Consider the following 24,844-nt stretch of genomic DNA (forward strand, 5'->3'; position numbering starts at 1 on the left):
CGGCATGCATATACAGTATAACATATATACAATATATATATATATATATGTGTGTGTGTGTGTGTGTGTGTGTTCCTTCGATTTAATAATTCATAATAATAATAATAATAATAGTTCTGTGTTTTGTCATCGATTATTTCACTGCTTACGGTGTGAGGTTTTGTGATGTACTTTTATGCAAAATATTCAACCAGCCAATCGCAGAAGATTAAAAAAAAAAAAACGACAAATTGAATCTAATTCCACGACGAAAAGTTTTATTTTAACAACATGACATTCCGCCAATCTTGCATTATGTTAACTGTGAAACGACATGGACTCCGCTCCTGTTTCTGACACGGGTTTCAAATAAATGTCAGCAGTCTTGTATGCAAATATAAAACGTGTTTACCTGTTACAATTTCCTTCCAACAAACAGCAGATTGAATAATATCTCAAAAAAAGGTGGGGAAAAAAAAGGAAATCATTGTAAAAATAATGAAAAAGTGAGCAGATCAGATACAGTACCGTATATAATTGGAATTTGTATTCTCCTACGACTTGTCACGTTAGAAAATCCAACAATACTATACACGAGCATCGACATGGAAAATCTTTAAGTTATATTTCATACATGTATGCATGTTCACATTTAAGATATTCCACAATATGTACAAGGTTTGTGAAATGTGAATAAAGGGCATTTAAATTAGTCTAAAAAATCCGAAAAACATTAATGGCATGCATTGACATCCTTCAGTTTTGCGAAATTTAAAAAAATAAAAAAAATAAACAGGATGCAACACCCACAATAAAACACGACCAAAGCTGTAGGTAAGCCAAACCGAACACCGTTCATGTCGTAGTTTTGTATCTCAGGCAAACAGTCAGTCTCTAGATATGTAAACGTTTCATCGTGTGGAGACAGGAACAACTGTTGTGAGTTTACAAATGAAACTCCACGTCGACGTTGTTGTAACATGCCTGTCGTGTCCATAAGGCGGGTCGACGCTACAGTGGCACTTGACAAAATGACATTTTCAAAACGATCACAGCACCCGACCAACAGAAATAGGCTTTAGCGTGGGTGGAAAGCTGCAAACAGGGGGGCTCTTGTTCTAAAAATAAATACTGAGGTATTGAGGAGAATACTGAGGTGTCCCGGCTTCTCGGAGTGGCGGCCGCCACTTAAGGCCTCAGGTGGGCTGGTGCCTGTGGTCCGTGATGGCCTTCCAAAGTTTACACAAGATTCCGCCTCTGCACAGGACACAAAGACATCCGTGTACATAAAGGGGAAAATGTTGACATTCAATGAATCTCGAAATAGCGAATGCACTCAGGTATTGACATAACCGATGAATAAAACTTGCCTAATGACCAGAACGTGCCTAAATATAATTCAGGGTTCTGTAATTATGACATAAGCGATGTATGGTGGCAGTGACCTTATTCAACTCACTTCAGAATATCCAGCAGCTTGGCAGATAGTAAAAAAAAAAAAATCTTTCCATAAAAAAAATGCTTCAAGATGTTTGTCACTTGGGTTTACTGTCAAACTAAACATAAAACAAATGTTGTGCATCTGCTTCCGATATGTTTGTTTTGCCGAACGATAGTGAGCCTACAAAGCTGAATACATCGAGAGCTTTCCACGTCCGATAAAAATGAAGAATAAGCGGTAAAGGAAACTGATGGGCGGATAAACTATTGCACTACCTCAGTCTGAGACTCTTCAGATCTTCTCTGGTGACATCATGGAGGATGTCATTCAATGTGTACTCCTCACTGAGTATCTAAAACAAAGAAACGCGACAGAGTAATAACAGCAGCATGAGAAGATGAGATCCAAAGATCGCTCCGGAAAGGTTAAAATCAGATCCACACCACATCTATGGAGTCTTGGTCCGCTCCATAAAGCCTTAGCCAGCCGCTGAGCTCTGTCTCTTCACGTTTTTGGGCAGGTTGAGCCCCGCGTGCTTGGGGACCACACGTCGACGTGGAGATGTTTGCTGGAGATCGGAGAGAAGGACAACCCAAAAAAATCTTTTGTCGAACATGGTCACTTTATACGAGTTGGGTTTTTTTCCTCCCGTGTGTCCTGACTTTGGCCGAGACACCGTATAGTCCAGGTCACCGCTGACCCAGATGAAGAAAAGCACTATAGTGAATCGCTGGATGGATACAGAGAACGTATCTACCTGTAGTGTGAGATCGTAGTCGTAGTAGTCTGATCTCCTGCTCTCTCTCCTCCAGAACTTGTTGAAGGATGGCCTGATATTCTCGCTCCTTGTCCAGAAGCTGCTCCAGCAGCCTGATGTCGCACAGGTAAGAGGAAACATCAGGATGGATGGCTCAAGACCATTCAGTTGACGTTTTGCGATCACGGCAGATTGCAACCTGCTGGTCTCCAGCTTCATCCTGCCGAGCTCCATGCTGACGGAATGCTGGCCGTTACGCGACTCGTGTGACACAGTCGAACTGAGCGTACTGACTCCCGAAGTGACCACCGTCTCATCTTGACTGGAGCAAGCCGGCGGACGTCTTTGCTGTGGCGAGTTCCTCTCCGTGTCCTCAACATCGGCGTCCTCCTGGTCGGGAGCGTCGCTCTCTGATGCCAGGCTGAAGTGAGGCCTCAGCTCTGAACACAAATTCGCACCTCGTCGCATGACTGCTGCCGACATTATCATTCATTTGTGGCCTGATTTATTTCATGCAATTTTTACTTGGGGAGGCTCGATGCCATTTTTTTTTTCCCAGACCGATACCAGAAGGAGTATTCGCACTTTGGGTTCGGAGTACGGATACTTCTTGTACTTTTGATCTATATTAAATCGTTAAATTCTCAGACAGCAATGTGATTACCTGGCACCAAGATTGTGATGGCGGTCTGCACTGCTTTTCGGATGATGTTGTCCAGTGCAAACATCCAGTGAGGTTTGATGTTGTGGTTTCGCAACACTTTGTTCACCTGAAAAAATCAAAAGGTCACTCGGTGAAGTTTGATGGGTCTTTTGTCTTTTATGAATCGCATCTCAAATTTCCATTCGTCCATCCAATCATTTTCTACATTGAGCCCAGTTGACTTAAATTTCACCCTCGAGTTCTGCACTCCTCTGTCATTTTTCTTTATACCAACAGGGGACGCCAGAGCACCATCACATTTGCAGAATGACGTCATGGGGGTGTCCCAACTTTTGTCTCAGGGAAACAGAAACATGACACGCTTCCTCTTTAATCCATCAATGTAGCAAAATATACGCCAAGTCATTCAACTGCTTTTATTCTGAAAAACGGATGCATGTCATTTCTCTGTTACAGGTGATAAGGCAAATTTAGTGGCTTATTTTGGGATTTTTTTTTCTTCACTAGAAAAGATTTGCTTGCACTAAGCAACAGCAGACTCACATCACCCTGAAATCGAGTATATGAACACCGTCTATGTCAATTAATTGGCAGTTACAAGAGGCAGAGCAGACTGACCTTTGTTTTGGCAAGAGGTGCCGTCATTACTGACAGATTGCCCTCTCTTTTGCCTAATCTTTCTAATCATTAAACCGGCCCGAGTTCAACGCCGAAACCCGGCAGCGCTGCCGCTTCAAGGAAGACGATCCGAATATGAGATGAGGACTCGCCGCAAGGAGAAGAGAAATCCTCTCATTGCTACTTACAGCGTCCTGGAAGCCGAAGAGTACGACCTGCAGCTGGCTTATGGCCGTGCTGTCAAAGTCCAGCTCCAGCTTGAGTTGAGACAGCGTGCGGGCGATGATTTTCCTGTCGGCCACTCGGACAAAGTCGGCCAGGCTGACCACCAGAGTGGAGATGTGCTGCGGTTTCATCTTCATTTCCTCCGATCCCTGCAGGCTCAATGAGACATCCGGAGCGGAGGGATTTAGTTGTCAAGATTGAAACTGGATGCACAAGATCTACCAACCTGCATGAGGGCCTCCGTCAGATTGGCCACCACCTTGTCCAGGTCCTCGGTCAGGATGTGGTGCAAGGTGGCTCGCCTCTCGCTGTCTTTCTTCAGCATAAAGAAGCCCGAATCTTTCTCTTCAGGAGATGGAGGTGCACTGTGGTCCTCAAAGTTCTCAACTGGGATGCTGCAAGAGACCAAACAGATGGATATTTGGATACCGTGATATTTGAATCAGGACACTGGCATCAAGTCAAATCAAGATTACGATGATGATGTGGGTGGGTGGGTGGGTGGGGGGGGGGTGTTAATATGCGAAACCTCAATATTTCAACAGACTTCTATGTTTTACTGGAACCAGCATTGTTTCATCCAGCCCCCTACTTGAAATAACAGCAAGCGAGAACAATGCGGAGTGACTCATTGTACCTGAGGAAGAGCGAGCGGGGCCCCTTGACGTCGCGCTCGCTGTAGCACTTGACGCTGGGCTTGAAGATGAAGGGGTTGGTGTGGAGGTCGTTGTCAGGGGAGACGGAGCCATACTCACTGCTGCTGCTGGTGTCCTCAACCACCACAGGCACGGGCAGCGAAATGCTGCGCAGGTACTCTGAAAAAGAAATCAAAGAATTGAGAGGCACGAGCAGCATCACATGTGTGCAAACCACTTGGATTATTTTCAGATTTTGATTCCAAAGAGCGATGACTTTTTTTTATTTTTTATTGCTGCCTAGCAATGCGGAAGAGGAGACGTCTGGCTCGCAGCAGGAGACTTAGAATAGTGCGAAAAGCAACGCCACTCACCTGTCCCCGGAGACAGAGCTGTGGAAGAAATGCACAAAATATGTGTCAGTGCTCAATAGAGAAAAATGGTTCATGATTATAGTAAAAACCTGGGGGGCGGGGGGGGGGGGGGTGTAAGCACAAAGGCACAAGCCTTTTTTTCCACTAATCTCAACATTCATTCATTCATTCATCTTCCGTACCGCTTGATCCTCACTAGGGTCGCGGGGGGTGCTGGAGCCCATCCCAGCCGTCTCCGGGCAGTAGGCGGGGGACACCCTGAATCGGTTGCCAGCCAATCACAGGGCACACAGAAACAAACAACCATTCGCACTCACACTCACACCTAGGGACAATTTAGAGTGTTCAATCAGCCTGCCACGCATGTTTTTGGAATGTGGGAGGAAACCGGAGCACCCGGAGAAAACCCACGCAGGCCCGGGGAGAACATGCAAACTCCACACAGGGAGGCCGGAGCTGGAATCCAACCCGGTACCTCTGCACTGTGAAGACGACGTGCTAACCACTGGGCTACCGGGCCGCCCTAATCTCAACATCATGTGATTAATAAACAGTACTAGTATTTTTAATAGTAATAAATCAGACCCGTGAAGCTACTTTTACTCCTCTTCTTGCGGCTGGTGACGGTGAGGAACTCATCTGTGAGCAGGTCGAAGGCGGTGGCTCGGCGGTCCGGGTCGGGCTCGAAGCAACGCACAATAAAGGCCTTTGCCTCTGGTGACATGGACTCGGGGATCTCGGGGTGGATCTTAAACATTCCCACCTGCGAAAGAAGCACGCACAAAGCCCCCCAAGGGGGAAAATGTTTTCCCAACGTCTTGAACGCACAGCCAAACGTGGCCGGTAAATAACAGTCAAAGTTCAATCACGAGAATTTCCTGGCAACGCCTGTGCTGAAATGTCTCGTCCGTGAGGAATGCTGACGTGCGATGAGCTGTCAGACATTCCAAAGGGATGAGAGAAGACACAAATGAAATACCTCAGCTACGATTTATGTTTTTTTTTGTAAATGATTTTGTATTTTTTTGACAAGATCCGATAAAATATGAGCATGCTCACATGGAATTCACCCTTTAAGACTCAATAAAGTCCACTCCTTGTTGACTTCACGAGATATTCGGCGCAGCAGCATGAGCCAAATTCACATATGGAATATTCCACGATTCAGTCTCAGACGGGGGTGCTATAATGTGTTCCAGACGGCCTCGAAAGAACTGTACTGTGCTGTCCTCGGCCGTTGGCACCGGCGTAACAATTCATTCAATTGGCACGCGGCTCATTAACGTCAGCGTGTTCAAAAGAAACACGCACACAAGCGGAGAGCGGAAAACATGACGCGTCATGTTTGTTTGTATGAACAGAAACAATGTTTACGGTTTCGACTCTGTCTGCTCACATGACGGTGCAGTGCTATTGACACAGGCAGAGGCATGAGCGAATTCAGATTATTTCTTTCCATAAAGACCCCCCCCCCCACCCTTTTAAAATATGAACAGAACAAAAATATGTCAATTATGTCATCTTGAATCTAACGTGAAAACATGAAATTTCAGCCAGAACAAGTTAAAACTTGAATCGGGTTGCAGTGCAGATTTGCATTTTGTATAGCCAGCTGAATATAATGGGGTGTGAATAATTCAGGTTAAAAAAAAAAAAAGCATGACGTTGAACGGCATTCTTTGTAATGTCTTTGTACTGAGTGTTCAAAAAAATAATCATCTGAAATATGTCTCAACATGTACCGGCTGGTCCTTTTTTTTCCTTGTCAGTTAAGTACCTTAAACATAGCAGCCTGTGGTTCCCCGAGTTCATAAAAAGGAGGTTTCCCAGTCGCCATCTCTATAATGGTGCAGCCCAGAGACCAGATGTCTGCTGGCTTGCCGTAGCCACGAGGACCCTTGTCGATAATCTCTGGAGCCATATACTGTAGTGTGCCTGAAAATAATAAGAAAGGAGCAAAACGCCAATTCAAATGCCAGAGAGATACGTTCAGGCTGCGTTCATAAACACCGTCTCGGGGTTTGCCATGGTACCCGTACTCATTTTCAATAGTGCTTGTTTTCATGAGGGTTGCTTCGGAGTTCAAGCCAGCTGATTTGGGTAAGAGGCAAGGTACACACTCGACCGGTTGTCTGTCAGTCGCGGGGAACGTTCTTGGAATGTGGGAGGCCGAAGAAGAGAGGCCGAACCTCAAACCGCAGAACTATAAGGCAGACACGCTGATGACAAGACCACCATGCTGCCGCCGTGGTTGTCACATTTTTCTTATTTTTAGGGAAACAAATCCAAAATTGGAAAACATGGCCTCATAGAAAATAACGTCATTCATTCATTTTCATCTTCCTAACCGCTTGATCCTCACTAGGGTCGCGGGAGGCGCTGGAGCCTATCCCAGCTGTCTTCGGGCAGTAGGCGGGGGACACCCTGAATCGGTTGCCAGCCAATCGCAGGGCACACAGAGACGAACAACCATTCGCACTCACACTCACACCTAGGGACAATTTAGAGTGTTCAATCAGCCTGCCACGCATATTTTTGGAATGTGGGAGGAAACCGGAGCACCCGGAGAAAACCCACGCAGGCCCGGGGAGAACATGCAAACTCCACACAGGGAGGCCGGAGCTGGAATCGAACCCGGTACCTCTGCACTGTGAAGCCGACGTGCTAACCACTGGACTACCGGGCTGCCAAAATAACGTCATGTTTTTTCTTTTTTTTTTGTGCATACTTTTGATTTTCCTGTCCGGGTTCCCCATAGTCCCGATGATGTCATCATCATCAGGACTTGACGCATGTTCTCGCAAACTGCTCTAATAAGCTTGAAAGGGGCTTTTACCGTAGCCTACAGCAAGACCGGTGACTTCCAGAAATAACACGCTCATTGAACAAAGCACAGTGTGCTAATAATAGCCTCCTGACTATTTACTGCTCTGAGGAGTGCGCGCTGTACTCAAAACAGGCGGCGGCTCATTTAAAGCAGACGCCACCTCGACAAAGGAACGGCCCTGTTTTCCTGAACAAGCGTTGCCTCACGTCACAAGGTAAAGTCCCTTCCACTCCGCTCCACTCGGATGTGACAAAGAGTGCGAGTGGCCTATACTGAGCGGCGGCTCATCTGACCACAGACCGCACGCTAATCCATGCAGAGCCTCGGTGGTGGCGAGGACCAGAATTTCAGTAGTGCTGCTAACAGCCAAAGACAAGTCATCATTGATCCGCATTAGTTACCAGTTCAGGGTGTCGTCTTGCCCAATATCCAAATCCATGATTTTTTTAAACTTTAATTTTTTTATGGTAATTTATTCAATGAACAGCAGCAGCATGTTTAGTTGACCATTTTGTGATGCACAGTAAGGGCTGGAGTGCAACCTGGAGCGGAAATGAGCTCACTTCATTTCCATCCCTTCAAATGCATCGATGGAGAAGAGTTCTCTCTACCCTAATGTGATAGAGAAGTCAAGTATTATATTAGTCACTGGCTTTGTTGCCTGGCGTGGGAGTGGTGTTTGTGGCTGTGGGCGGGATTATGCAAAATAAATAAATAAAGAACCCCGATTTTAAATGATTTGCATGAAAATTTGTGCAGGTGGAACATCCTCTAAGGAATAAAGTATTACGATTTATTGTGCATCCGGATAATTGCACGTGATTTATCCTCGCACAAACTCCTCTGCAAAGGTTCTGCATAAAACCGGTTAGAAGTTTTCCTTTCCCCCCCGCACACATTTGATGCTCACGTTTTAAATTAGGGTGACAGAGAGGGCGCATCGAATCGGCGCGTACCTGTGAACGTCTCAGTGCAGGGGTTAATCCCAGCCAAGCGCTTGGATGTGCCAAAATCGGATATCTTTAGCACGCCGCTGTAGGTGTTGATGAGCACGTTATCACCCTGAGGATTTCCAAATAAAAACAGTGAGAAGAAAAAGCCCCAATCCGGTCAGTGAACGCAGGGCGATGGCATTGTTGGGCTGACGATGAAGCTTAACCAGGGACAAACATGTACGGTTACATCACGACACCCAACAATTACGGTACATGTCGCCAATGACTTTATGGCCATGTGAAATGAGGCGGAAGGCAAAATATATTTGTTGCTATGGCTACGCGGGTACAAAGATGCTGAATCGAATAAGCGTAGTTTTGTCATTAGCCCCTAAAATTACATTTTATTAACACTCTCTAGTTTCCAGCACAGGAAAATATCTGCTGGATCACAGTATAAGCAATTGGTTACCTTGATATCCCGATGTGCGATCTGATTGTCATGCAAGTATTTGAGTCCCTCCAGAATCTGCCGTGTGTAGAAGCCTATGGTGGGCTCGTTGTTTTTCAGAGGACCCCATTTGGATCTGAGCAGTGCGGATAGACTCCCTAAGGTGAAATGAGCGACAGCATGGAAGAATTGGACTCGGAAAATCCGCGTTTCAAATGTTACATTGATTTTTTAATAAAAGAAAGTAGCGAGGCTATTATTAGCGTGGCGACTTCAGATTGACCATTCAGGACACCTTACAGGTTGCTTAAGCATGTCAAATGTTTAATTCCTGTCAATTTGCCACAGTGGCTTAACAGTAAAGTTCCACCGCTCTGGTGAGGTCTGGAAGCCAAGAACCCCATCACCTCTTTCTATGCCCCTAAAAATAAATAGGAAAATGGCTGGGTGTGAACATGTTATTGCACAGCTGGTTTAGTTGCGTGGACTGTGAGAATCGAATGGAAAGGGTGTGTTTGCTTTTGTTGGCCGACTACTAGACTTGGAGTGGACTCTCCAATGTGCAGTCTAAATGACTACCTTTTATATATTTACCTGTAGATTCTTTTTTTTTTTTTTTACCCGACAGAGCACATTAAAAACACAAAAATCATACCAGGAAGCAGTTAAGCATGTTTAAACAGCAATTTAGGACCACTATAGAATTATTATTATTCCCATCAATAAACAGTATTATTGTGCTAGCAGCCTTGGTACCTCCAGGCACTTGTTCCATAAAGATCTTGATGAAGCCGTTCTCGCTGATGGAGCCGAGGTACTGGACGATGTTTTTGTGTTTCAGGTGCTTATGGAGGGCAATCTCCTCATGGAGGGGTTGTGAGTACCTGCGGGGGAAAAAAAAATGGAGTGATACACGTGTCATTGGGTTGACACGTGTATCACCCAAAATTTTTGGGTGATATTTTGTCCATTCAGCGATGCAATTTTGGAGTTTCTCAATTATCTCGGGGCGGACTTGGAGCCAGTCACAAGAAGGAGTCATGCCATACCATATATGACAAAACACTTTTCAACTCTGCATTATTTGTAAAGTGTGGATGTATTGTGCAGGTGCTTGGTCAAAATACTTTTTACTTCATTAAATGTTCCGAAACAAGTGTTGTATTAACATGGGCCAACCTCTGCTGCCCCCACCCCCACCCCAAAAAAACCCAACCCCAAATTGGCGCCTAAAAGAACAAATGAATTAAAATTTGGACAGGCTCAATGTCTCACCTGCTGTCTCTCTCCGGTATCTCCTTGATGGCCAGTCTGACCTGGTTGCTCAGGTCTCGGCCCGCGTACACCACTCCAAATGTACCTTTTCCCAGAATCACCCTCTCACCATGTTCGTCATACTCGTAATCATACTGCGGGGACAAATTCATGCACTGTCTTGAATAAGTCAGAAATAAATGCTGATCGTGGTTTGTTTTGCGTTTATTATTAGGCTTCTGCGTCAAGAAGGGTCCGAAAGTTATGCAAACAAAGGAGCGGTCATTGGTTTTGTTCTTCCAAAATCCAACAGGTGCAAAGTCTCGTCATGCAAATGAAGATGAAAATCGAGCCAAGTGTTCTCACGTGCTTCACGGGAGTTCAACCGGTATGCAAAACTAGTGTGCTGTATTTCACCTCTAAGGCGTCAGTATCACAGTCTCCCTCGTCCGGACCTCTCCAGGCCTCCTCGGTGATGCTGTTGACCAGATCGCAGAACCTGACAATGACATGCCACTTTAGTCCAAACTTGTCCTGACCCATGCGTGTGTGTTTCACACTTCACAATTTGTTGTTTTATCTTTCAAGAGTTGTGTCGTACTGTTAAACAAGAGATCAATTGCTTTGTTCCAATCATTCGCAGTTGCATTATGAAAGACATTACACACATTTAAAATTTCCAGACTTTCAAAAAAATCGATTTTGATTTTTTTCCAAGTATTTACCCACTGGTAACCTTCAGCATATGGAAAAAAAAAGCTATTATTGTAAAATATTTGGCTGGTGCTTTTATCCAGACGGTGTTACAGTGTGTTTACAAGCACATGCTCCCACACACACACACATACACACACACACACGCGATAAGAACCTTTAACACCCTCATCGTACACAAGCTGGGATTTAACGTTTTTTTTTTCATAGTGTCGTGCGGTGTGCATGTAGGTGCCGCACGTGTGCATGCAGGCGCACATCACACACACACATGAAGGCACACACGCGAGTCAACTCAGCTCCCGCTCTCCACCTTCCTTTCCCTCGTGCCACGTTGTCCTCTCCACATCCCATAATCACTCCCGTACGCTCCATCATGCAAAGAAGAGCGCCATGACAACAGAAGGCATGACTCATTGACGCTCACGTGCCACACCGGAGGCTCTCAGAAGAGTCCGAACGCTCGGTACTTCAGTTTTGTGAGTGCAGGATGGCGAACGGTCGCAAAATGAAGCAAGGTGTGTTGGCAAGGACAGCGGCGTGTGAAATGTAGCACCTGAGGGCTTGAGCCGTGTGCATCGTTATTACACGAGATAATCCCTCCCCGGGCCAAAAATAGTGGATACCCTTCACAAGCTATAGATGCTTTTCATCAACTGATGTGTGACAGATAGCAAGGGAAAGTATTTTAGTGGACGCTGTTCCCCTGCTATATCATAAATCGACAATGTCTTTACTTGACGATGCAAGTAAATGGAGTTACAAGCTTAGCCACTGGACACATTTCAGCGAAGCATTTATTTATTACGCTGAGGGAAAAATGAAACGTCACGTAAAGATTTTTTTGGGGGGGGGGGGGGGGGTAGGGGGGGGGCACCAACCTTTTGCAGTGCATCTCCGTGCAGAAATAGATCTGGAAGTCCTCTGCATTGTGAAGGACGTAGAGGAAAGCACTGCGCTCGTCAAACTTGGAGATGCTGAGGGGAGACGGTTAAACATATTGCCGTGAGAGCGGATTCGAGTCACGTGGCGAATCAGTGACATCAGCCATCACATCTCTGCTTTTGACTAGAAAGCCCGCTTGCCCGCGCATGGCATACCCTGCCGTTTATATAAACTGAATCCCGGTAGAGCTGCACAAGTACAATATGCAGCAGTCACGATTTGCAGACAAAAGGATGCATTATAATAACAACGATAATAATAACGCTAATTCGCTACATAGATGAAAACTTTTCATCGGCCGGCTTGCAAGCGAGCTGCAGGGCCAGCCGGAAAAGAGTAAATGCACATGTACATGTGATCGGATGTGCTCGGATAGCCTGCTACTGTGTCTCACTGGCTTCGTGCAGGCCGAGTGGGCTCCGAGAGTCGAGTCGTTCCCTAGCAACGCGTCAGCCCGCTATTTTTCTGTGCTTCAATCGAATTCCCCTGAGAATCGCGGGATAGCGAGATGCAGAGAGCTCACTGACTGACCAATGAGCAGACTGAAAGGGGGCGCTTTCTACCAGTAAATTACAATGACCAATATACACGTGCAGTGCTTCGTAGCCAAATGTCAACGGTACACAACCGCAGTGAGAAACCATCATAGCCCCGAAGGTACTGTGAAACGATACAATTGTATCACTGACCTGACACCTCGCACTGACGTGGCGCTGAAGTTCCACTCGTGAATCCCCTTGTTGTGCAGGACATAACATATACAGTAATGATACACTGATTAAACCACCGGCACAGCTTCCCGCAGTGAATAAATCACAGTGTCCTGCGCGGAATACAATTTGCTGAGAGCTGGATTAGAAGCATTTGGGGCTGGGCTGATGATCTTATGGGCATGAAACACATTCACATTTACTGCATTTCATTCGCTTCAGGAAACGGAGATAATGAGGAGAAGGGAAATAAGGTGAGGAGAGCTGATGTGGGATGTTTAGGTGGTGCGCGCTAGCAATAATGGATGGATAAATAAAGAACATTGCCACCGACAAATATATTCGTCAAGTAGCTTTTTCAAGGGCCTGGCCCAGTTTGCCTGTGAAATTCAAGCTTTGGCACAACTATAATGACAGATACATGCCAGTAGATGGCACTGTTGCATCCCTTGATGCACTGATGAGAAAAAGATGACAATATTCTCTGTGTCTTGAGAGTTCAGTCAAAATGGGAACATTAATAACTATTAATTTGCAAATATTGTGCCACTTTCTTTTTTAAAATAATATTTGAAGAATTTGGTTCTGTAAGACATTCTTGAGAGTGGCTTAACTCCCAAACACAAAGTATGCTTATAGTACTTGTTTGAATAACTCCGGCAAATCAAAGAATACAAAACTCAATCAGACCTTGTCGTCATGAGTCACATGCCAGATGGACACTGTGTTGTCATCCACGTCTTTGTTTATGGACAAATATGATGGCTGGTAGACTTTAGTAGGCTCCAATATCAACACCTGGGCAAAGAATACAAAACCGGTTTAATCTATGACATCATCAGTTTTGCAAGACATTGCTTTCTGAGTGTGCTCTTTTATTTTTTCCACTTAAAGGATTAAAACTCTGCCTGGCTGCACTCACGGGAAATCGCACGGAGGACACGTCTTTTTTGGTTGCCTCGACTAGAAAGTCCATCCAGAAGTCCATCACTTCCAGTTTGGGGGCTGGCTGTTCAACGCAGGGCTTCTTGAATTGCTTATAGATCAATATGGTCTCCACCAGGGAACGGAGATACCTGAAATACGTGTGTCGTTCAATAAACATACAACTGCCTTAAAAAAATATACATATGGCGCTAACCTATTCCAATCATAATGTCAACAAAAAGGTGCTTTTCAAACGACTTGAGCCCCTTGTGATATTTTTTTTTCTCGCTTAAATAACCCAAATGCTCACACATGGGCCGCAGATGGCAAGTAAGCTCTTTGAATCCAAAGTGGAGGCACATTTTAGATCACAGACACCTGCTGGAGATGGACCCAGCCAAAAAAGCGTATTTGTTTTTTTTCTTTCCAATTCTGGGGTCCATCCTCCTCCCAGAAGGTCTTGCAGTATGCGTCTTCTCACCAAATGGGCGCTTTGAGTTTGAAGAGCTTCTCGGAGGCCTGGATGACCCTGGTGTTGTCGCAGGCCAGGATGCTGGCGCCCAGGAAGAAGCCCACATCCCAGTAGCTCTGCAACTTGTCCAAGCTGCCCTTTTTACCCAGAAGGCTGCTCAGCTTCACCCCTGCAACAAGATGACGTCATTGTGTAAATGCTGGGGGGGACCTTAGATTGATAAGACGAGAGTGGGCTAAGCCAAATTTGTAGATTTGGAATGGGCCCTGGCGCTAACAGAGAGTCACATGAGTTCGTTATGTTAGCGAGACGGAAATCGGACAAAAATTCGCATTTCCACTCACCCACTTTGCGAAGCTCAAAAGAAGTTTCAAACTGGTGTCCGGCCGCCAGGAGCAGAACGGCGTAGTTGATACCAGAGTGCAGTGTTGGCTCCGACTCAAAGCCCATTTTAAACCTGCACAGACAAGGACCGATAACTTTAATAAACATGCCTCCTCCAAGAAATGCGTCATCTCAATCCCCGAGCCTCTCGGAAGTGAAATAACGGATGACTTTACGCGGCTCCTGCAGCTTCGTGAAACGGCACAAGTTAGAAATTGCAATTAGAGCCATATTGAGTTGGGGTCACAAAACGACAGGAGCATTCATCTAATGGGTAATATGCTCATCGGAGGGAATGAAGGCGATTAGGTCCCGTTGCTGTGTTGTGACAGGCCAATAACAGCCAGACGGGACTCGCCGCAATACTTCAACCGATATGAGAACCTAAAAGCAATTTCCATTCCACCGCAATCAACTATTTCATGTTGTTTCCCCCCCCCTCCCCCACCTTCCCTCGCTAATTTGGGATTCATCATTGGCACACATGACACAAGTTATCGCTCGACCAACTCACACAAAAGCTGCTGTCGGCCACAGCTCTCACACAGACACTCGCACGCAGGCCAGAGCTCGCCTCCTAAAGGCAAATGCCTGTACACCGACTTATTAATATTACTAATTAATATTAATATGTGGCTTCGGTATTTTCGATACATTTTATAGCAGATTTTTCTAGAGAAAGCAAAGATCAGATGCATTTCTTGGAGCTACCGGGGGTGAGAAATGTTAAGCCACTGAGCCTCTCATGCAGCGGCTCTGGAGGTGCAAAAAAAATCAAGAATGAGGAAGCAAGAATCACAAAAAGGAAGCTGCAACAAATGAATAATGTGCCTTTCAGAGTATCGCCCTCCCAGTTCCAGTCAGAGTAAGCAAAAAAACCCCAAACAGAACCCACTTGGGCCTGAAGCATTAAAAGAAATTACCATTCGAGTTTAATTATTGGATTATTTAGTCATGGATGGCGGCCCGGTAGTCCAGTGGTTAGCACGTCGGCTTCACAGTGCAGAGGTACCGGGTTCGATTCCAGCTCCGGCCTCCCTGTGTGGAGTTTGCATGTTCTCCCCGGGCCTGCGTGGGTTTTTCTCCGGGTGCTCCGGTTTCCTCCCACATTCCAAAAACATGCGTGGCAGGCTGATTGAACACTCTAAATTGTCCCTAGGTGTGAGTGTGAGCGTGGATGGTTGTTTGTCTATGTGTGCCCTGCGATTGGCTGGCAACCGATTCAGGGTGTCCCCCGCCTACTGCCCGGAGACGGCTGGGATGGGCTCCAGCACCCACCGCGACCCTAGTGAGGATCAAGCGGTACGGAAGATGAATGAATGAATGAATTATTCATGCATAATTTCCCTAAAATGCTTAATGGGCGAGAAAATGCCAGGACTCCTTAAACTAGATTTACTCTGATGGCTGAAGTGCTCCATTGTGTCACCTGAACTATGGAGTGTACATTATTTGGACCTTTTCTTGTGCTGTGGTCCGAATTGCCATTTTCATCACTTTGACATTCCAAGTGACACACCATGTACGCTTTCCTTCAGTGAGACTTTCGATGTCTCAGCAAGGATGTTGCCAAATCTCACAATAGGCTCAATTCTGAGTACCGGTAACTGCGTCAGCGCCCACTGATAAAATGTCACACGCGCCAGCCACCCTCGTTGTCTTCACTCACCAGTGCGTGCCGCTGTCTCTGCTCTGGGTGTCCGCGAAATGCGATTCAAGGAACATGTCCTTGTAGATCCGCCCGATCAGGCAGTAGATATCTGAGGCCACCTGCTCTTTGGCCTCCACGAGGGGAAGCATGATGTCCAGGGCCTTCTGTCTGTCGCCGGGCTGGTTCCTCCTGTGCGCACAAACACCAGACAATATTCACGTTTCATCATAGTGTATTATACGTCATAGTTGGCGGCCATTTTGTTGGGAATGGTTACAATGGTGACACGAGCCTCGACTTGTACTTCAACCTCATCAAAAGATGTTTTATGCTGCTTTATCACGATGACGCTTACATTTTGCGTGCATCAGTATTTGGAATTTGAAATAATAATAGTAAACACAACACTTCCTTGTAAAGGGCAAATCAGTTGGAGCCAAACATTGTTTGGCACGGCACCCGGCAGAAATATTTCCAAAGTGCTGCCAAGCTGTAGCGTCACACGTCTCGCTGCCGTTTGAGCTGCCCGGTCGCGGCAGCACAACTAAATCCCATTTTGTCTTTTCAGTTGATCTGCGATGCATCTGTGACTAATAAGAAGATGCTGGTTGAAAACAACCACTTGACAAAATAAAACGGAGTAAATTCAGCACACCGTTTTTTTGTTTTTTTTTCCCCTCCAGTGCGTCTTCGGTATATTCTTCAAATAACACGACCGCGAATTATATAGACTGTACAAGAATGTTGAGAAACTCATTGACTTTGTGTTTCTTCACAGTGGCTTCCTGTTCATTTGCATCGAGCGGATGAGCGCGGATGTAGCTGCTTTCGCTTTCCCATGATGAAGGAAGTTCAGCGGTGCGGTAACGCATCAATGAAACCAAAAAAAAAAAGTGAAAAAAGTGTTTGTGCACATCGTGCACCCGCTAACTCACCTATTCAGTGCAAAAGCATAGTGGAACTTCACATGTGGATGCGCCACAAGGTCAAAGGTGGGCAGCTTGCCCAGAGTCTCCACCAGCTTCACCACCGACTCATAGTCCTACACAACAAATAAACACAGAACACGCGTTATGAGCCACTCGACATCCGACGACAATGGAGACATCGTCTTGAATAATCGCTCGACCCTAATCACGTTTTTTTTTTTTGCCCCTGCGTTGACTATACCCGACAGGCGCTTAATAATTCAGCGCCACCTCGCAGCTCGCCGTTGCCATGAATCATCGATGAGGCTGAGCGCACATGGCGACGAGCCCTTGCCTAAGCGACGTCTCAATGCAGCCATTAAAACATCGAGACGTACGCGTGCATCATTTCACTATGCAAATCAGATGAGAGTGGTCTCAAAAACTGTTGCCATTCTCAAGTCTTGTTATTTGAACTCATTCAGTAGCAGCCAATTCTGGACCAAGTCTGAAAAGACGTTTAAAAACGTCATTGGGAGTGAATGAGTTAATTTCATTCGTTTGCTTGTGACAATGACCTGAATGTCTCGGTACGTCAGTAGCAGGTTGATGACGATGTCCACCGAGAGGCACTCGACGTTGTCCAGCCGCTGCTGTATTCGGCCCAGCTCGGCGGACAGCTCCGCTCCGGTGTAGAGTTCCCGTGCTTTTCGGATCTCGCTCAGAATGGTTTCCCGAAAATAGTGACTGCGGGAAGAGGGGCAGATTCATCACATTTCAATCTCGCAAATTTGGGGGAGAATGCGGAGAAATGATGGCCAAGAGGCAAAATACAAATGGAGTCAATTAACGGAGAACTGTCGGTTATCGCTTCGCAGCAAGTAATAGCCGTGCCCGAGAAGAATATCCGGGAAATTTGCCCTTTGGTGGCTGTGAGCAGCATGTGGTTGAAACCGGAGAATTATCATGCTTTAAAAACAAAAAGTTTGCCGTCGTTGGTCAAAATAAATATTTGCTATCTGCGGCTGCATAATTCACTCTTCCATCGGCTTTTGAATCCGGTGAGCCATGGTGCCCCTACCGAGCACAAGAAATATAAACAGATGAAAATTAAAAAAAAAAAAAAGATGAATTTGATTTGACTTTATTGGATGAAACTCGAGTCAAAGATTGCCTTTGTTTGTTGGAGCGGCGCATGGCGTCTTGGGTTTATTACCTGCCGTGTATGAAAAACATCATGATCATAAAAGAAAGTGGCGGAGAACCTCGCTGAACCACATCAAGCGACACTTGAAATAGATTTTTAGATTGGACCATGATTTCTCCGCCTCTTAGCTGTTTTTTTTCCTGTTTTTTGTGCAGTATGCCCGCGCGACTGGCACAGTGAGGTCATGTTACCTATTAAGAACTTCCTGTTCTTCAAGGGGGGGGGGTCGTTTGAAGGGAAATGCTCACCTGAAACGCGAGGGTCAAGATGCCCTTGATATTTTCCATTAGGACGGCGACAAAGCTCACAAACGGGACGCCCGAACGCTTCACTTCACAGCTTTGGTCACAGCGGCTGAGCAACATCAACAAGAGTGTCTCGTGCAGAAATATTTGCGAGCCTCTTTGTGGGGACTTACTGCGAGCTGGCCTGCGAGACTTTGAGTAACTGGATGAAGCGGTCCAGGAGGGGCATGCAAATGGGCCCGAGCAGCATCTCAAAGTTGGGCTGCATCAATTCAGTCAGGCCCTTCATGAGGCTGCCCTCGCAGCAGTACACTTTGTTGTGCGGCGTCACCATGTACGGGATGAAGGTGTAGTTGGCTGAGCAAGTCTGCTGGCACAGGACAAATTGCGTTGAGGAACTCAATGATTTTCCTGAACGTTCGCTTATTTCCTCATCTCTAAAAAAAATAAGAGAAATAAGCACACGAAGAAAAAGCAGATGCACCCTTCAGTGTAATGTAGACAATTGTTAGCTAGTGTGCCAACTCTGCTAATTTCCCTTAATCATTAAAATAAAAAATAAACACGATATGCATTTGCGACTAACGTTCCAGCCGAGAGGCAAAGATTACGTTTCCTTCGTGGAAAAGGAGTCTGAGCTAATTGGCCACTTCAGTGAAGGAAATGAGGTGACACACAATCGAGTGGTTCTAAGCTGCAGACTAAATGGGCAGCGGTAGCCGGCCAGGGTGGCGAGCTCGGAGCCACTCACTCCCGACTTCAAGAACTGTCCTCCAAAATCGACGCACAACAGTTCGGGATCGTTTCCTCCTGCCGCTGGCCTGCTGAAAAGCCTTTGGCTTTTCACTCAATGGCCGCCCCGGCATTCGGCAAGAATTTGCCGCGTGCTAACGTGTGTTTGCTAACGTGAGCGCTCAGTCTCGACGGTAGAATAGTTTCGCCAGAGAGTACGAGCGTCTTCTATTTGTTTGAAATTCTCCCCAAGCCTGCAGCGGAGAGGCGCGACCCCGCCGAATAAACATTCGAGATTCAAGCGCATGTGGTGTTTACAGATCGTGAAAGTAAAGATAAAGTGGCAGGGCATGCGTTTGCTCCGAAGAAACATGCAGGGGCGGCTTGAAAAAAAAGACGCCTTCGGAATGTCCGATATTTGATGGAAATGCCAGCACAGGAGCGCGCGAGGGCGGGCGGGCGTGTTTTCCTGCCATTTGTTAATATGCTTTTGTCTCCGTGTGAAAACTGACATGGGAGAAAGAAGGAAGTGAAAGGAAGGTGCGGCCGCGGAGCAATGAAAGGCGTCGATGCACCTCGGACTCCAGGCCGAGCGACGAGGATCCATGACATCATTGTCTCGGCAGAGACGGGGGGACGGACGGAGCTTTTTGATTCCACCGACGCAGGATGCCAAGTCCCCGCGCTATATTTAGCCGCCTGTGAGATCCATGCCGTCGAGAGGATCGCATGCCTCGCGATCATGCGAGATCAGGCACGGGCAGGCAGTTGCTTGAATGCAACGCGATTGATTTATCGGCGACAAAGTCGTGTCGCCAACAAGCTCAACATATGCTAACATTTGCACATCGGCATGCAAACGGCTACTTCGGGTCTCGAACGAGAAGCGAGGGGAAGAACGCAAAGTAAGCGCACTTGGGAGCGAGTCAAGTTATAAAACAAGGTGCAGTGCAGTCAATGCCGATTGCATCGTTTTGTGATCTTAAAACGACAACGTTGTTATTATGTATGGGTGAGAGGTGGAAAAGAAAGACCACTTACAGTGTTCTTCTGGCATATTATTTCCTGATGGACGAAAGGAGAAAAAAAAGCACATTTAGACCGTCAAAATGAAGTATTTCATTTGCATTAATGAATTAAAAAAAATGACCTATGAACATGTAAGACTTAAAAGGTTACGAGTACTACCGCTGTCCAGAAGACATGCAAGATCAGAACGCTCATTCGCCAAAATTATAATAACATACTCATTCATTCATTCATCTTCCGAGCCGCTTGATCCTCACTAGGGTCGCGGGGGGGTGCTGGAGCCTATCCCAGCTGTCTTCGGGCAGTAGGCGGGGGACACCCTGAATCGGTTGCCAGCCAATCGCAGGGCACACAGAGACGAACAACCATTCACGCTCACACTCACACCTAGGGACAATTTAGAGTGTTCAATCAGCCTGCCACGCATGTTTTTGGAATGTGGGAGGAAACCGGAGCACCCGGAGAAAACCCACGCAGGCCCGGGGAGAACATGCAAACTCCACACAGGGAGGCCGGAGCTGGAATCGAACCCGGTACCTCTGCACTGTGAAGCCGACGTGCTAACCACTGGACTACCGGGCCGCCCTAATAACATATTAATATTTGAAAATATTTCAAACTTCCCAAAGAAACGCCACACAAAAGCACGCAGCTTCACATTTTGTAAGACTCTCCCTAAAACAAACAAGAACAAGTCCTGTTTTTGCGTTTTGACGAAAAAGAAAAGTCAGGACAATGCGGAGGTGCATGCTTATCAATGATTAAAGCACGGCGGGAAAAACTAAGTAGTCTGCGTAAAGTTCCTCTCCCCGCCCCAAAAAAATTCGCCATTTAATCTGCTTCCATCAACGTAATTATGCATGTGGGTGTTGCTCATGGAGCCAAAACACATTAGCCCGTCAATCCCACGCTGACCCACCTTGACGCTTGCCAAATATAGCCTTTAATCACCAAGCTTATGATTAAAATGCAATGTTTTTTCGAGGGGGGGGGGGGCTTTAGGGGGGGTCCCGCTTGCAATGGGAGCATACCTGCAAAGATTGGACCGACTCGGAATTGGTGTCACAGTACAGGATGATGTTATTGGCCATGCTGAAGCTCTCTCGAACCCCCAGGTGGTAGAAGAGCGACGGTTGGCGGAAAGCGTCCGTCATCTCCACGACGGCGATGTCTGATGGAGACAAGCGCGTACTACTTTTCAAAAGGAATCTCGCTTAACTCATTCACTCCCAAAGACGGTTTTAAACGTCTTTTTCAGACTTGGGTCTAGAACCGGCTGCTACTGAATGAGTTAATATCGCGCGGCGCCTTTGCAATGCGAACGTCACGTTCACACAGCGGGCTTGAAAGTCATTTTGTAAGATTCCAAACATATCTTAGACGGCGGCTTCAATGTTTGTCTTTCGGAAAATTCTGATCGCGTCTTGCTGAAGTCGAGTCTACGTGCCAGACGCTGAGCTGAGACCTTTTCATTTGCACGATGGAGACTCGGGAGTTTCTCTGCACGCCGTTTCTGCAAGACGCTGGCCACCTGACCCTGCTCCTGCGTTTTAGTAAGAAGCGCAAAAAAGGGCATTGAAACAAATCCCCTCTTGACCTACGTTCGATGGCTGAAAGGCAAAAAATGCATTTTCCATACAGTGAACACGTCACACTTGGCTTCCGATCTTGAGATGACACAATTTGCAGGAAATGTTTGTTCCTTCTGAGTGAGAGGAGAGCAAGAGAAAAAGAGAGCGACTTGAGTGGAAATGCAGCACCCCCCCCCCCCCCCCCGGCCCCCCTCACGTGCCACAATGGCGGCGGAGGTTCCCGCCGAGTGTCCTGAGGGCTCATTTGTTGTGACCTTGTGCTCTCTCGGATGACACGCAATTAAGCACGCAGAGTTAACAAGAGGGGATAAACAACTTAGCGGGGAGGGCGGGGGTTGGGGTGGCAGGGGGGGGGGCATTCCAGCAGGGCTTTCAGGTTGTCCACTGAGCAAAAAGTTGAATCATGAGAACAAAGGATGCCAGTGAATTGCAATCACCGATTCCACATCAACATTTCCGGTGAGACTTGTTCAGGATGAAGGCTGAACGAGGGGGGGGGGGGGGGGGGGGGGGGATTGCCGATACGACATGCCCACTCGGCAAAGGGGACTTTCAACCGTTTGGATTGGACTGAACGCGATGCGAGTCATCGACTCCATTCCGGCGCAACCCGGGAACTTTTGGAGTGTTTGTCGAACATGCTAATCGCTGCGCTAACCTGCTTAACCAGTTCTATCGTTCCCAATTTGTCCCTCCCTTTTTGTTTGTTTTTTTTTTTTTTGCAAAACCGGAGGGAGTTATTACATCTTCCGGCATTCGAGTGTACAATAGTGATCCTGAGCTCATTAGCATAAAAAATGAGATTAAGCTAATAACTTAGCATCCTCTGGTTTATTTTTGTTAGCGCTGTGCAACTTCCACAGGTTTGTATATCCTTCCAGCCCAAATCGATTCGTTTCCGCAGGACCACGTGACCCAGATATTGAAAGGCCAACACCTTGGTTTTGCATTTGACAGTGACAAAGCGTATTCACCAGCAGCCGCCGCCTGGCCAGGAACCCGCGGTGGGATTTCTGCGCCGAGGCCTTCATCACTCACTGCACCCGCGCAGGAGGAAGAGGCGACTCAGTGTGTGTGAGCAGATAGCGTGCATTTCTGGGAAAAAAAATGACTCGGCCCTCCCATGTGAATGGTGAAACATTTCCACTGAAGTTCAGAACAAGATAAACAAATGGAGAAAAAAAACTGCTGACTTAGGGCGAGAGGCGGGCTTGACCTGGGACCGGCCACCGGCAAGGTTAAACAAAGCTTCAAAAGCAGAATGTGGAAATAAAACGGCGACGTTTCGTGCCCGGCCGCTGACTTTCACGTGCACACTTTCACGTGCATTCAACCGGGGGAGTAAACAACTTGATGTGCAGGCTGCAGCCTCATGTAGTGGCACGCAAGCTGGCTGCTGAGCTCACAGCAACCTGTCCCGCAGGCATCCGATTTCCGGGAAAGAAGTGACTCGGCAAAGGTGTGACCTTTGACATTTGTGCAAACATTCCAGTCGTCATGAGGAGCGACATGACCTCGCATCAAACAATCGAATGTTTCCATGACTCCAAGAAAAAAAAGCCCGACGCACGAAACGAACTTACCCGCGTTGTAGAACATGTCCAGCACTGTGGTCTCTCCAAAGTCCAGTTTCCCAAAGTGGACCGTCTCCAGTTTGCTGCCCACCGCCTCACAAGCGTCCCCGAGGCATCGCAGGGCCATGCACTCGGCGTTGTTCTGCAGGTTCGGCTCATTGTTCAACACGTAGGCGACACTCACCGGCCTGCTTTTGCACGACTTGCCCGCGGACGGCAGACCGCCGGCGTCCATCGAGCAGTTGGCTGAAGTTTGCCCGTGGCCCCCGCCAGGGATGACAGAATCCTGCCAGAAAGTCCCCGCCGCTGGAAGCCCGACACCCGAGGCTCCGGCGGCTCCTCCGCCGCCGACATCGGCCCCTCTGGCGGCGCAAGCCCCGAGGCAAGGCACCGGCAAGGAAATGCCCTCCTGCTCTTGACTCATCTCGAGTGTTGTTCTTTTAACGCGCGGATCGAGAAGAGCAGCGCCGCCGCGGGATCTCCATGGAGAGAGCCCGGTGGTTACGCGCGGCGATTTACGCACCGGCACGATCGAGCAAGTCTCGCGTGGGTTTAACGCAAGTCCACTAGCCGCAGGGCGATATCATGCTGCGAACGTCGCACCCTGCGAGTCACGGCGATTCTCTCAAAAACATGGCGCAAGAACAACCATCTCCGTGCATTCGTTCCTGCTGCTTGACGGCTCCGCGCAAGTCGTGCAAGGCGGCCCGGTCGTGGCCAAATCGTGCACGATCGACGCAAACAAGGTCGCGCACGGCTCGGTAGTCGAATCCTGCCCAGCCTCGACTGTTTATCTTCTGTTCCGTCTACTTGCAGCGCGGTGGGCGGAGACAAAAAAAAACGGGAAACCTCCCGGGTGTGGGCGGTGACGAGTGACCACGTGTGAGGCTCTGGAACGGCAAAACTCGAACTGGATCGTTTGTCATGGCAACGCGTCTCGAAATACAGTCGCGGGGAAAGTCACGTTGATATTGTGTGATATTGTGTATTGTGTATATTATCATCGTATTATATCGCGTAAAATCAAACAATTGGGGAAATTAGTTCAACGAATGCGACAAATCCATCACAATATTGGAAATAATAACTCATGCAGATGTTTGGGTTTATCTAGTATCGATTTGATGGTGATTAATGATTCAATTATTTAATTTCAAAAGTTGAATGCATATGCATTTAAATTGTGTTTATTTTACAACTCTTCTGGCTTTACATTCATACATACATTACAATTCATATCATTGTAATCGAAATAAAATTACAATAATAACTATATAAGAACGTTATTTAACATTGTTGCATGATCAATGAATCGACGCAATTTGTCTTGACAATATTTGAAAGACATTCCCGTGTTTTACCGGATCCGGAGCATCTTTTCATTCCTGTTTAGGCGGCGCCATCTAGCGGTACATCTACAATATCACAGTCCACCGTGGAATTTTTTACTGTCATTGCCATTTTGTCTTCAACCTGAAAAAAAAATGCATAGGTGCAGATTAATATTTAAAACATATGCTTCGTTAAGTGCGGGGTCTTGACCAACGTGCATTTGGCGTTCAAACGGGCAAGCTTCAAAAGTACTTTCCGGTGA

General features: G+C 46.9%; 1 protein-coding gene across 2 annotated transcripts; it reads right to left on the reverse strand.

Annotated features, from left to right (window-relative positions):
* Positions 1 to 235: 235 nt before the first annotated feature.
* Positions 236 to 24,096, reverse strand: map3k5 (mitogen-activated protein kinase kinase kinase 5). Of its 2 annotated transcripts, none has more exons than XM_052052286.1 (30): positions 23,260 to 24,096; positions 21,116 to 21,255; positions 20,097 to 20,120; positions 18,497 to 18,693; positions 17,450 to 17,618; positions 16,899 to 17,005; positions 15,982 to 16,152; positions 14,273 to 14,385; positions 13,938 to 14,097; positions 13,452 to 13,605; positions 13,220 to 13,327; positions 12,509 to 12,555; positions 11,756 to 11,851; positions 10,578 to 10,659; positions 10,182 to 10,315; positions 9,663 to 9,790; positions 8,928 to 9,064; positions 8,477 to 8,582; positions 6,471 to 6,628; positions 5,279 to 5,456; positions 4,694 to 4,711; positions 4,322 to 4,499; positions 3,911 to 4,079; positions 3,648 to 3,833; positions 2,842 to 2,947; positions 2,377 to 2,617; positions 2,178 to 2,290; positions 1,864 to 1,988; positions 1,696 to 1,772; positions 236 to 1,236 (listed from the first exon to the last, which is right to left on the reverse strand). In XM_052052286.1, the coding sequence occupies exons 1-30, from the start codon at positions 23,672 to 23,674 to the stop codon at positions 1,176 to 1,178; spliced, it is 4,098 nt and encodes a 1,365-aa protein (XP_051908246.1). In that variant the 5' UTR covers positions 23,675 to 24,096; the 3' UTR covers positions 236 to 1,175. The 2 variants fall into 2 exon arrangements, with proteins under 2 accessions (XP_051908246.1, XP_051908247.1); XM_052052287.1 differs by having other exon boundaries at positions 18,497 to 18,690; positions 23,260 to 24,094.
* Between the last annotated feature and the right edge of the window lie 748 nt (positions 24,097 to 24,844).

Source organism: Hippocampus zosterae, chromosome 19, assembly GCF_025434085.1.
Source record: "Hippocampus zosterae strain Florida chromosome 19, ASM2543408v3, whole genome shotgun sequence".
Classification (NCBI taxonomy): domain Eukaryota; kingdom Metazoa; phylum Chordata; class Actinopteri; order Syngnathiformes; family Syngnathidae; genus Hippocampus; species Hippocampus zosterae.